The sequence below is a fragment of the Molossus molossus genome, unplaced genomic scaffold (assembly GCF_014108415.1).
Source record: "Molossus molossus isolate mMolMol1 unplaced genomic scaffold, mMolMol1.p scaffold_m16_p_3, whole genome shotgun sequence".
NCBI lineage: Eukaryota > Metazoa > Chordata > Mammalia > Chiroptera > Molossidae > Molossus > Molossus molossus.
Window position 1 is genome coordinate 120,266,735 of NW_023425366.1, and position 13,717 is coordinate 120,280,451.

Below are 13,717 nucleotides of genomic sequence, written 5' to 3' on the forward strand. Positions count from 1 at the left end.
TTTATTTTTGTTATTGAGTTGTATGAGAAGCTCAATAATTTAAATAATGCTATAGTAGACAGTAGTTGGTGACAAATTTAATGGAGTTATTTGTTGGATCTTAACTTATTTGCCCCTGAGTAATTCTCTATTAACAGAAATTATAAGTCATTAGACTAAAAAGATTTCCATATGGTAGTAATTAAAAACAAGAAGAGCTGTTATCATTTGTGACAACATGGATGAACCTAGAGTGAAATAAGTCAGAGAAAGACAAATACCATATGATTTTACTTAAATGTGGAATCTAAAAACAAAACAAAACACAGAAACAAACTCATAGATATAGAGAACATTTTGATGGTTGCCAGATGGGAAGGGGTTGATGGAATGGGTGAAAAGGGGGGAGGTATTAAGATGTACAAATTTCCACTTATAAAAACAGTCACAGGACTGTAAAGTACAGCATATGGTATATAGTCAATGATATTGTAAAAACTATGTATGGTGTCAGATGGATACTAGACTTATCAGGGTGATCACTCTGTAAGGTATATAAATATTTAATCACTATGTACACCTGAAACTAATATTGTATATCAACTGCCATTTTAAAAAATGAAGAGCTGGCAAATGCTTTATCAGGTTCACCTAAGTCCAGTAGTTACTACATGTAATTAGGTATGCAGTCTATCTCTGAAATGATATAAATATTAGTATCATCAGGAAAATGTCATATTGATCTAGTAGTCTCACCTTCCCTCACACTCCTCCAGCAAGTCACCAGGGTTTACATCCAGCACCTGCCCCCTTTTAAAGCCCTGTCAGCAATTGTGCATCTGTGCACTTTCTTCTTCTTCTTCTTTTTTTTTTTTTTATCCTCACTCAAGGACACTTTTCCATATTTTGTTCAGATAGAGTGGGAGGGAGAGAAGGAGAGCGAAACATCCACGTGAAAGGGACACATCAAGTGGCTGCCACCCACACGACCCAACCAGGACCGGGGACAACCCGCAACCGAGGTATGTGCCCTTAGCGGGAACCGGAACCGGGTCTCTCTGGACCGCAGGCCGACGCTCTAACCGCTGAGCCAAACCGGCCAGGGTCACTTTCTTCTTTTGAGATAATTAGAGTCACATGCAGTATAAGAACTAATTCAGAGAGATCCCTGCTACACTTGACCCACATTTTCCCATCAGAACATTTTGCAAGATCACAACTAGGTCACTGAGGTGACTCAGCTCACCATCTTGTCTAGATCTCCCAGTTGCACCTGCACTCATTTGTGAGTGTGTTCAGCTGCTATACTTTTCTGTAGCAACGTCCTCTGCACTTCTGACGGGTTTCTTCAGAAAGGACCACTAGCAATTGGCTGAGCCACTGGTCTCAGTGCCCCGAACTGCTCTCTAGACTGGAGGACACGCTCCGGAGGGAAAGAAAGGGGAACCACTCGCGCCCTGGTCTCCTCGTCTCCACTCTTTCCACTGGGATTGAAGAGGAACTGCTCAGCCGGCCCAAGGGAGCAGAGCGGAACAGAGGGCGGAGCGAGGGCCGCGTTCGCTGGGCGGGGCCAGCACCAGGTTTGGGCGTGGGCGGTGTCGGAGGCGGGTGCGCGGGGCGGGGCCAGCGCTAACGGTCGCCGGGTAGTTCTCCAGCTGCGGTGCTCGTCGAGCTACTGCGGGCGGCGAGTCCTGTGGAGAAGCTGCGAGCGCGGGCCCGTCAGGCGAGGCGGCGGGGTGGGGCTTGTGAGCAGCACGCGGCGGTCCTGAAGCGAGGAGAGGCCGGGCGCTGGGAGCGCTCCGGGGCGCGGCGGGCGCGCTGCTGAGGTGAAGGCCTGGCTCCGTGGCTGCTGCGGGCAGCGGGCAGCGGGCAGCGGGCAGCGGGCTCTCGTCCGCTCCTGAGGGCTGGGCTCCGGGCGGCGGCGTCCGCGGAGGGGGCGGCCTGGGCAAGGTGGTCGCGAAGGCCGACCCTGCACGGCCGGAAGACGGCGGATTGGAGTGTGGGACACGGCGTCTGTGAAGCCGACAGACGGAGGTCTCCCACAGTCGGAACCCGAGGGGACAGTGGCACATCGAATGCGCGTGTCCTGTGGCACCGTGCGGAGCGCGTCGCCGCGCGTGGAATGAACGAGCGCCGACAGACGCGCGTGTGGTCAGGGCGGAATAGTCACGCACATTCCGCAGGGACTCCAGGTGCGGCGATCGCTCACGCTGGGGTTCACTCTCGGGGTTGGGCCTTCTGGGGGCTGACCAATGCCACACGGCACGTGTCCACGGCGAGAGGACCCCACAGAGCAGTTTCAATGCCCCAGAAGTTCCTGTCCCACCACCTCCCTCCCTCCCTCGACCCCGGCAACCCCGGACCCTGCGCCAGCTCCCCGGGTGTTGCCTTTTCCAGGCTGTCGCAGGGTTGGGATCATCAGAATGCATTTCCAAACCCTGACTAACAAACAGGGAGCGTCCCGTGTCACCGCAGGGCTTTCGAGGGCCTGCATGTCAGGCGGGGTTACCAGGTGCAGACTGTGAGGAGGGCATGGCATGGTAAGCTTTCGGAAATAGTGTCGGAATGCAAGTCACGCAGGTTTGTTTTTCTTTTTAAAATTTTTAAAAAATCCTCCTCCAAGAAAACTTTTCCATTTACCTTCAGACACAGTGGGAAGGGAGAGAGAGGGAGAAACATCCACGTGAGGGACACATCAAGGGGCTGCCTCCCTCGTGACCCCAACTGGGGCCAGGTTGAACGGCAACTGAGGTACGGGCCCTTGGCTGGAATCGAACCTGGGACTCCTGGTCCGCAGGTTGACACCCTACTGCTGAGCCAAACCAGACAGGGCTGAACTTTTTTTTTTTTTTTTAATCCTCACCGGAGGATATTTTTTAAATTTATCTTCAGATAGAGTGGGAGGGAGGGAGGGAGGGAGAGAGAAACATCCATTGACAAGTTGACACGCCCTTGACTGGAATCGAACCCTCGACCCATTGGTCCGCAGGCCCACGCTCTAACTGCTGAGCCAACCAGCCAGGGCATCACTGAGATCTTTTGATCTAGACAAGCTCCACTTGTCTAGAATAGTAAGATATAAATCGTATTTGCTCTCGTAATTTAAATACATGATATAAATGTAAAATTAGCTGTTAACTAAAATTCTATCTAAAAAGCTAATTATAGCAATATTATTTAGCTATTTAGGACTCATTCATTAATTTAGTCGATAACAACCAGCAGCAGCTATGCACAAGGCAATAACTAAACTAGGCACTAGGAGACAAGATAAGGCTCAGCTCAGTCATCATGGAGCCAACCTTCTAATGAGGGACAAAGACAGATAGTACATGAGCAACAATTATGAATTAGGAATGCTAAGAGGAGAAATAGAGGTTGGGAGATACTTGATGTAGGCAGAAGGAAAGGCTTCTCTTTGAGACCCAAAGAATGCTGAAGACCTGAGGGTGGGGTTGGGGAGGGTGCTCAAGGGATAAAGAACTGCATATGCCAATGCCCCTGTTCCTGGTTGAGGAAAGGAGAGCAGCCAGGGAGACTGGAGGGTGGTTATCCAGGGGGAAAGTGATAAGAAATGAGGAAGAGATGGGCAGAGGGCAGATCAGCTGGGCATTACAAGGCTGTAGTAAGTAGTTTGGATTTAATTCGGTGTGCAGTTGGGAAGAGTTTAAGCAAGGGAGAGATGATCTAATTTTTAAAAAGAATTCTGTCATGTGGAGAAGAGATGGAGGAGGCAAAAGTAGAAGCAGAGAGTGGTAAGGACAGGGAAATGTGGGGAGGCGATCAGATTCAAGAGATAATTAGGAGGGAGAATTAGCAGGACTTGGTGAGGATTGTTTTGGATCTGGGCAGTCAAGGAAAGGAAGTGTCAATGATAACAGAGTAGACAATGATGGAATTTTCTGATGGCAGAGTCAGGTAGCTCTGGGGCATCACCAGCATAGGACTTGGCACACAGGTCTTCATGAATAACTGTTGCATTGACAGGAATAGAACGCATACACAGGAGGCACAAACACATACACCTCTTCCTGGCCCAGGAAAAAAAGTTTATGGCAAATGCCCCTCTACCCCTATGCTCACAACTGCCCAAACCTCAAACTGACTAACTCTGGCATGCGCAGAATTTGAGACCATAGCTTCAAAACAGGAAAGTTGGTGGGCTTTGTCCTAAGGGTCTGACCAACAACCTTGGCTGACCTATGGACCAGAGACTTCTCAGAGCCAGTAGCTAACGGTGTTCCTTCTGTGGGTCCAGAGTCCCCTTTGTCCTGTGCCAGAACCCCAATGGGAGTTAGGACTAAGCAATGCAGCTTTCTTCTGTGGAGGAACTTCACCAAGAAAGGCTCTGGCCCTGCTATACCCTCATGAAACCTAAAATAAGGGACCAGGAAGGTCCTGGGAGCAACAGGCCAGGTCAGGCTGGGCTCTGGGTCAGACAAGAGGTCACCCTTCAGAAGTGGAAGGAAGGCTTAGAGCTCAGGGAGGGAAATTTGGGAGACCTGGGGAGTGGGGACTGTCAGAGATCATCATGGTGTATCTAGTATCTATAGTATAGGGCCAGCCACACAGCAGGCACTCCAAAACTATTACCTGTGACATTGCTACCATGTTATCGTAACTGGACTAGTTCTAACATCACCTCCTCCTCTTTTCCTCCACCGTTGCCAAGGATCTGGATCAGTGGCCTTGAAACTGTACATATCTGGTCTCACATCTGGCTCTCTGTTTTCATGGCTCTTCTCTGAGGCTCTGGGTGGGAGACTAGCCCCAGCCCTACTCTGTCCTGATTCAAGGCCTGATACATACCAGACACTCAACCCATATGTGTTGAATGAATAAAATAGGTACAAATCAGGTGATTGCAGTACTCTAGGTGAAGAATGACTGTGTCTTGGCCTGAGGAGATGGCACTGGAGATGGAGAAAAGGAGGCTTATTTAAAATATATTTGGAGCCCTGGCCGGTTTGGCTCAGCGGTTAGAGCGTCGGCCTGCGGTCCTGAGAGACCCAGGTTCGGTTCCCGCTAAGGGCATGTACCTCGGTTGCAGTTTGTCCCCGGCCCTGGTTGGTTGTGCGGGTGGCAGCCACTCGATGTGTCCCTTTCCCATCGATGTTTCTCTCTCTCTCTCTCTGTTCCTCTCTCTCCCTCCCACTCTACCTGAACAAAAAATGGAAAAATGTCCTCGGGTGAGGATAAAAAAAAAAACACACACACACAAAAAAAAATAAAATATATTTGGAAAGTAGAAGAGTAGTTGCTGATGAATGGTGTAATCTCTGGATTATCATAGTAAGCTCTTTATTTCATGTTAACTTTGTATTTCTCAAAATATCCAAGTAGAGAAGCAAGTGGTCATTTTTTTTCTGTAGAGAGACACTAAAGTATATCACCATGTATTTTGAATAACAGTAGAAATTGGAGGAACTTCAAAGAGTTCATGTAATATCACATAAATCTGTAACCAAACCACTAAGAGATATTAAGGGGTAAAAATCTGGACAACTCATTTAGTATGTAGGTGGGTAGTGTTTTTATACATAATCCAGCTACTGAATAGTTCATCCTCTCCAACTTCAAGTGTCTAGCACTTCACAGACTCTCAGTAAATGCTTGTTGAGTAGATGGATGAATGAATGAATCTGTCAAGATTTGGCAAGTATTTCAGAGACTGAAATTGCATGGTGAGACAGATCAGACCACACCAAAGAATGAGTGGGAAGCTTAACATTGCTTAATTCCCATTGTTTTTGCTGGCACCAAAGGGCCGTGAATACAGAAATTTTTACATTGGGTAAGAATGAAAAGCAGTGTTCTTATCTCTTGAGAATCTGAACTTCTAGGCACCTTATATCCATTATTCTAATTCTCAGACCAACCCTGTGGGGCAGATATAATCCACATTTTATGGATGAGGACAAAACATTGACTACAAAATAGTGACACTGGAATTCAAAATCATATTTGACTAACTTCACAGGTTCCCTGAAACTCTTGTTATGGGCATGTCCTAAAATCGAAGCTTGTGGGTGAGGGCATTCACAGTTAAAGAGGCCATGTATTTTGAAGTGAAGTTGAGTAAATCTGCTAATTTGGTGCAGTTGACAATTGTTGCTACACCAAAACCTTTTATAGTGATAACACCAAGGGACAAGCTACCATTTCATTTATTTGGTATTTATTGAGCGCTTTTTATGTACAAGGTAGCAATGAAATACACACTTGAAATATGTTAGATGCCACCTCTCCTCTCATGGAGCTTACCATCTAGAGATGAGGTTAAAGTCACTACCTATTCTACACACATTGTAATCAAATGCATGATTTGAGGTATTTACAATAGAATTTTGCTATATTAAAGTGGGATTTATGCTAAACTTTAAATCCACAAATGTCCCATTGAATCTTCCCTCATCTGAAACTCTACATTTGCAAGGTGCTCAAAAATTGTAAATTATACACATTTTGGAAAGTGAATTTAAAAGTGAAAAACTGTATCATTCAGAACTATGAAAGGACATTTTGAAACATGTTTGTTACATGTTGAATCTATATTAACTTACATTTCACTGTTATAATAAAACCTTTTCCCAAACAATAAGTAAACTATCCAGTGCTTTTCTAAATAAATTACTTTTTAAATTTTGGGATTTTTCATGATTTATTTCATTTATTTAATTTATGCACCTAAATTATGTTTTCTAAAATGCAGATAAAAGAATGGCAGACTTCTTTACATCGAAGAACTTCACTACACTTTCAGATCTGCATCCAAATATGGCTAATCTGGTAGGCTTCAATGATGTAGTGGTTTAGTTCTATAATAAAATTTTCTGTGGTAATATTACATTACAGCATTGATTATTTTGACAGATGCTTATATAATTGATGAGTATATAGGTACTCATTGCATTTGTATAATTGTTTTATATTACATACTCCTAAATGTCTTTGTATTCATGCCAGCTAAATGAAAATTAGTCTCTTTTGTCTACAGAGTAGGAAATTGTATATATGACTAGTGATTGTTCAAAATGATGCAAAGTTTATTTGTATTATTTTAATTAAATATTTAATAACCACTCAAATTTAGCATTGTAAAATTAAAACATTTTTGTTCAGCAGTATCTATTCTCTAACCAAATTATCCAAGTTATAGACTTAAACACTTGCCATTATGCTGCTTTTATGACATAAAAATACACAACAAGTATATTCCTGAAATTATTATATGACAGTTCATTTTTAGGGGGAGATATTATGGGGGAGTTCAATCATTTCAAATTTAATAAGACTCTTATTTATTTAAAAGAAATCCAGGTAGAATTATAAGGTGAATTTATTGTAAAGCAATTATCATAGTCCCTTATCTTCCGTGCTCCTGAGCAGTCTGCTATTTACATTTGGCATTTGCAAATCTGATTTTTTTTTTATCCTCACCCAAGGACATTTTTATTTTTTTTTGATATTTTGTTCAGATAGAGTGCGGAGGGAGAGAGAGAGAGAGAAACATCGACATGAAAGGGACACATCAAGTGGTTGTCACCCGTACAGCCAACCAGGGCCGGAGACAAACTACAATCGAGGTACATGCCCTTAGCGGAAACCGAACCCGGGTCTCTCCAGACCGCAGGCCGATGCTCTAACCGCTGAGCCAAACCGGCCAGGGCAGCAAATCTGACTTTTTAAAATAGGATAAATTTACATGTAACTTTAATAATTTGCAATAAAAAGTGTTCTTATTTATTTATTTATCCTCACCTGAGGACATTTTTGCATTTATCTTCAGATAGAGCAGGAGAGAGGGAGGAAGAGAGAGAGAGAAACATTGATGTGACAGAGACACATCGACTGGTTGCCACCCACACAACCCCAACTGGGGCCGGGGATGAACTGCAACTGAGGTACGTGCCCTTAGTGGGAACCGAACCCGGGACTTTGTGGTCTGTGGGTCGACGCTCTAATTGCTGATCCAAACCAGCCAGGGCAAAAGTTTATTTATTATTATTTTTAATACTCACCTGAGGATATTTTTCCATTTATCTTCAGATAGAGTGGGGAGAAGAGAGAGAGAGAAACATCGATGTGAGAGAGACACATTGACTAGCTGCCTTACACACAACCCTGACCAGGACCGGGGACCAAACCGCAACCGAGGTATGTGCCCTTGACCAGAATGGAACCCGTGACTCTTTGGTCCTCAGGCCAACGCTCTAACTGCTAAGTCAAACCAGCCAGGGTGCAATGAAAAGTTTATTAAAGTTGCCTGGCCAGTGTGGCTCAGTGGTTGAGCGTCGACCCATGCATCAAGAGGTCACCAGTTCGATTCCCAGTCAGGACATATGCTCAGGTTGTGGGCTGGATCTCCAGTGAGGGGCATGCAGGAGGCGGCCAATCGATGCTCTCTCTCATTGATGTTTCTCTCTCTCTCTCTCCCTCTCTCTCTAAAATCAATAAAGAAAAAAAGCAAAACATTAAATTGAGGTATATCCTTTAAAATATATATATATAAAGTTTATTAATATTAAAATTAATTGTTGCTATTATAATTTTTTTGAATGGTAAACTATTTGATAATTGCCTCTTCAGTTAGAAAGTTTTACTCAATATTTCCATTAGTTGTGTTTTTCCAACAAAATTCAGTGAGATCTGCAACCATATGGAATTTAAGAAATAATAGCAGTGTGTATAAATGTAGTAAGACTAGCTAATAGCTCACCTAGGATATGGCGGTCTTAAAAACTTGAATGTATTTTAAATTTAACAGATTATTATAAGGTTAAAGTCAGTTGCTAGATTAATAATGTAAATTTAAGTTTATCCTTTCAGAAAAAGGTATATATTTTTATTAAAGCACTTTTTAATGTTTGATTTTTCTTGGTTGTCACTAAAGAGAACATTAAAAATTTTAAGGAGATGTTAATATCTTTAAGGTTTAAGATCTAGGACTTTAGAGCTTAAATTTATTAGTAACAATATACAAGTTCTGTTACAATCTAATTTATATTACTATCCAGCATGTTTGGATTAAGAAGCTAAGCAATTTTATGTGGATTGTTAGAAAACCCTATATAAAAGAAAGCTTTGAAGACCATGGCGAATTAAATTGCATTATACATGTGCTTTGAATGAATTCACTAAGGATTGATAGAATAGGGCAGTTACTGTGCTCCACCTAGTGATTGAAAATAAAGTAGAAACATACTAAGTATTATATGATTATATTTGTAATAGCAGTTAACTATCTTATTACTTTGTACTATTCCTTGTGGGATTGAACATTTATAAAGTTTTTTTAGATGTTCATCTGGAATAAATACATGTAAATGGTTCCTAGTCAAAAATGTTTGTTAGAACCAGTAAAATATAACAAGTCCATGAAATTAAATTTACCATCTACATCTGTGTTTAATATTTGTCTTCTATAACCTTTTTGTTTTTCAGAAAATAATCGGTATAGTTATTGGGAAAACAGATGTCAAAGGCTTTCCAGACAGAAAAAGCTGAGTTCTGTTTAACAACTTGCTTCATTTTTATCAATTGTGGCTTATGACTACAACAAAGTATATTTAAGTGATTAAATTTTTCATGCCTGTTTAACTCCTTAAGAGCAGTGGCCATGTTCTATATTGTATGGTAAAGTACTCCATTTAAGTATATATGCATGAGGACATTAAAATAATTTAAAATGATTTTATTTGATGTTTCTCAAACATAATTTTAAAAGCTTGTAATATAATACCAAAATAACTAGTTAAATTGATCAATTCATTAATATGTATCAATGTGTATTTACTAAGTACCTCTACTATGTAATCCCCGGATAAAGGTAACAGAGGGCAATTGTAGTCTCATAATATCTTTAGATATCATGTGTCTGAGAATATGGACTTATATAGCTAGATTGACTGAGCTCACTTAATCACTGAGTGATCTGAAATTTGTCCTATGTGCAGCTATGAAGCTGAGATAAATAGAGCTGGTGTGAGAATTAAATATAAGGGTATGTGACCTGTAGTAAGAACTCCTAAGAGATACAGGTACACAGGTAAATCTCAAATAAGACAAAGTGATAAGAAAGTTTTCAAGCAGGGATATGTCATGATAGAGTAGTGTTGAGGGAGAGAAGTATGGCAACAGTAGCTACGTATTTACTCAAACAAACCAGACAATTCAGTGAAAAAAATTCATCTTTCATTGTGAAAAATAGTTAACTATGTCCTTAATGATTCTTACTGGGTTGCTTGAACTGTACAAAATGGAATTTTTTTTTCTTTTTTTTTTTTAATCCTCACCTGAAGATATATATATTTTTTCCATTTATCTTCAGATAGAGTGGGAGGGAGAGAGAGATAGAAATATCAACATAAGAGGGACACATCAACTGGTTGCCTCCCACAAGACCTGACAAGGGCCAGGAACAAACTGCAGTCAGGAACCACAATCGGGGTACATGCCCTTAGCTACAATGGAACCCGTGACTAATTAGTCTACAGGCCGACGCTCTACTGCTGAGCCAAACTGGTCAGGGTGACTAAAACTGAATTTTTAAAATTAACTTACCTTCAAACTTTTGTAGTTAACCTGCAAAGATACAAAATAGAATATCAAATCTAGCAATTCATTACTATTAGCTTTAAAAGTGTCAGTGGTGTTTATTAAAGGTTACAGTGTAACTACTTCCATACAGCTTGAGGAAATCAGAGCTCTAGTCTGCCAGCCAGTAATTTTGGAAGAAAACATTAATTTTGCTTGAATCACCTGAATAATTGTGATTGTGTTAGTTGACTCATGGTATAGCGATAGGTACCTTTATTTTTATTTTATTTCATGTAATATTCTGTTATTATTTTTGAGGTAGATAACAAAGATGTCATTTCCCATTCTTACTCATTTATGTCTTCACTTTATTTCATCATAATTAATCAGATCAGAAGTACCATTTGAATAATTTGAGAAAGTTTAAATGTCTGTTTTCTAAGCTTTACAAAGGATAACTTAAAATACATGAATTATATAGGGGGATAAATGGTGATGGAAAAGTCAATATTTAAATATTAGCTAAAATTACAACAATGAAATATCATTTTCACCTATCAGACTGTGAGGGTAGTGGACCACTTCTGTACTGTTTGACTGCTTTTTAAAATTATGTGTACAGTATTACTTTTTTGTGTGGAAAAAATGTGCTTATTGACTTTAAAAAACATTACACAGCCCTGGCTGGTTTGGCTCAGCGGTTAGAGCATCGGCCTGCGGTCCAGAGAGACCGGGTTCGGTTCCCGCTAAGGGCGCATACCTCGGTTGCAGTTTGTTCCTGGCCCTGGTTGGTCGTGCGGGTGGTGGCTACTCGATGTGTCCCTTTCACGTCGATGTTTCTTTCTCTCTCTCTCCCTCCCACTCTGTCTGAACAAAAAATGGAAAAATGTCCTCCGGGGAGGATAAAAAACAAAACAAAACATTACACATATAATATAAAGAATATATTTTCATTAAAATTTCAAGCAGTATAGAAGGTTGTAGAGTTGAAAAGTAAAATTCTTCATTTAACCCCCAACTCTTCCCAGCCCAGTCCCTGCCCCAAAATTAAACACTAATTACAGTTTGGTAGATTTTTATAATTTGTATATGTATGTTAGTTTGTGTTACTTTTTTTTTTTTTTTAATCCTCACCCGAGGACATTTTTCCATTTTTTGTACAGACAGAGTGGGAGGGAGAGAGAGGAAGAGAGAGAGAGAGAAACATCGATGTGAAAGGAACACATCGAGTGGCTGCCACCCGCACGACCAACCAGGGCCGGGGACAAACTGCAACCGAGGTACATGCCCTTAGCGGGAACCGAACCCGGGTCTCTCCGGACCGCAGGTGGACGCTCTAACCACTGAGCCAAACCGGCCAGGGCTGTGTTACTTTTTTTTTTTTTTTTTTAAGCCTCACCCGAGGACATTTTTCCATTTTTTGTTCAGATAGAGTGGGAGGGAGAGAGAGATACATTGACTTAAAAGGAACACATTGAGTGGTTGCCACCCACACCACCCAACCAGGGCTGGGGACAAACTGCAACCAAGGTATGTGCCCTTAGTGGGAACTGAACCTGGGTCTCTCTGGACTGCAGTCCAACACTCCAACCGCTGAACCAAACTGGCCATGGCAGTTTGTGTTACTTTTTAATTAGCAAAAACAGTAACAAAATTTTATTTTGGAAAAAATGTACTTGCTGTCCTCTAGTGGTGTCATTTAGTAGCACATATTTATTTGTTTTCAAATACAGTAATTTAGATCTGAATTTGGCTTAGGTTGAAACAGTAACAGTAGGAGAGAAATGGAGAATCTAAGCTAATATCTGGATGGTTTAAGCCTATGTGTCATTTCCCTCCAAATATACAGATAATTGGGGAAAGGGAATAGAGGGGTTACTTTGGCAGCTTTGAAATTCATGAAAGCAAGCGTAACTTATTATAAAATTATATCTGAAATAATATTTTAAACCATGTGTTTGAGTATTGTTATTATCATCATAATAATATTTGTTCAAAAGTATAATGAAACATTTCATTTGAAAAATAAAAGCATTGATTTTCCCTTAGATATTGGGTCAGAAAGGTACACTTTCAGTTTCACCATTCGTGATTCACCAACCCATTTTATAAATGCAACATCCTGGGGCAACAAAGATTACATCAGATCACTTTCTGACAGCTTTAGGGTTGGCGAGTGTGGTAAGTTGGCATTGATTCTGAAATTGTTTTTATTATAGTGTTATTACTTTGTTATGTTTGTTATGTTATGTTACTTTGTAACTACCCTGAGGGAGTCAGAATGTGATACAGTAGTCCCCCTTATACACAAGGGATAAGTTCCAAGACCCCCAGTGAATGGATGCCTGAAACTGCAGATAGCACCAAATCATATACTATATATATAAACTGTTTTTCCTATACATATATACCTATGATAAATCTAATTTATAAATTAGGCACAGTAAGAGATTAACAACAACAATAATAAAATAGAACAAGTACAACAATATATTATAATGCAATTTATATAAATGTGATCTCTGTCTCTCAAAATATCTGATAACTGATCTGATAAACGACTCAGCCATTAAGTGACTAATAGGTGGGGACTGTATTTAGCCTCAGGATATGCTAGACCAAGAGATCATTCACATCTCAGGAGGGATGAAGTGGGATGGCTCAAGATTTCATCATGCTATGCAGAATGGCACACATTTTAAAACGTATGAATTGTTTATTTCTGGAATTTTTCATTTAATATTTTTGGACTGCAGTAGACTGCAGGTAACTGAAGCTGTGAAAAGTGAAACCATGGATAAGGGGGAACTGCTGAAAGACACAATTCATAAATCTCAAGAACCTTATCAGAAAAATAGTCAAGATTTAAGAGCATAATACAAGGCATTCAGCATTATTACTTGAAACATACAAATGTGATAATCACTTATTTTTACTGGGTAGTTTTATATCTTTGGTTTATTTCATATTTCAATTTACATCAATCCCTATTGTTGCTGCAATCATTTAACATAATAGGGCTGTAAATAGACTTTGATAAAATATATTTGAATTTTTAATGGATTTTAAGAAACTTTACTTTTAGTCTAAAATACCAAATCTTTTACATCCTCTCCCCACTCCAGTATCCTTCTAACAGTACAATATAGTATAACAGAAAGAACAAGGACTTTGAAAGCAGACAGTTCCTAGTTCCAAC

General features: G+C 40.6%; 1 protein-coding gene across 2 annotated transcripts in view; it reads left to right on the forward strand.

Moving 5' to 3' along the window:
• Positions 1-6,687: 6,687 nt before the first annotated feature.
• MEIOB (meiosis specific with OB-fold) overlaps positions 6,688-13,717 on the forward strand; it is a 49,864-nt gene continuing 42,834 nt past the window's right edge. For both annotated transcript variants that reach the window (XM_036280310.1, XM_036280309.1), the window contains exons 1-3: positions 6,688-6,768; positions 9,424-9,481; positions 12,568-12,699. In XM_036280310.1, the coding sequence (XP_036136203.1) occupies positions 6,700-6,768; positions 9,424-9,481; positions 12,568-12,699 (259 nt within the window). In that variant the 5' untranslated portion in view covers positions 6,688-6,699. The remainder of the gene's footprint in view (positions 6,769-9,423; positions 9,482-12,567; positions 12,700-13,717) is intronic.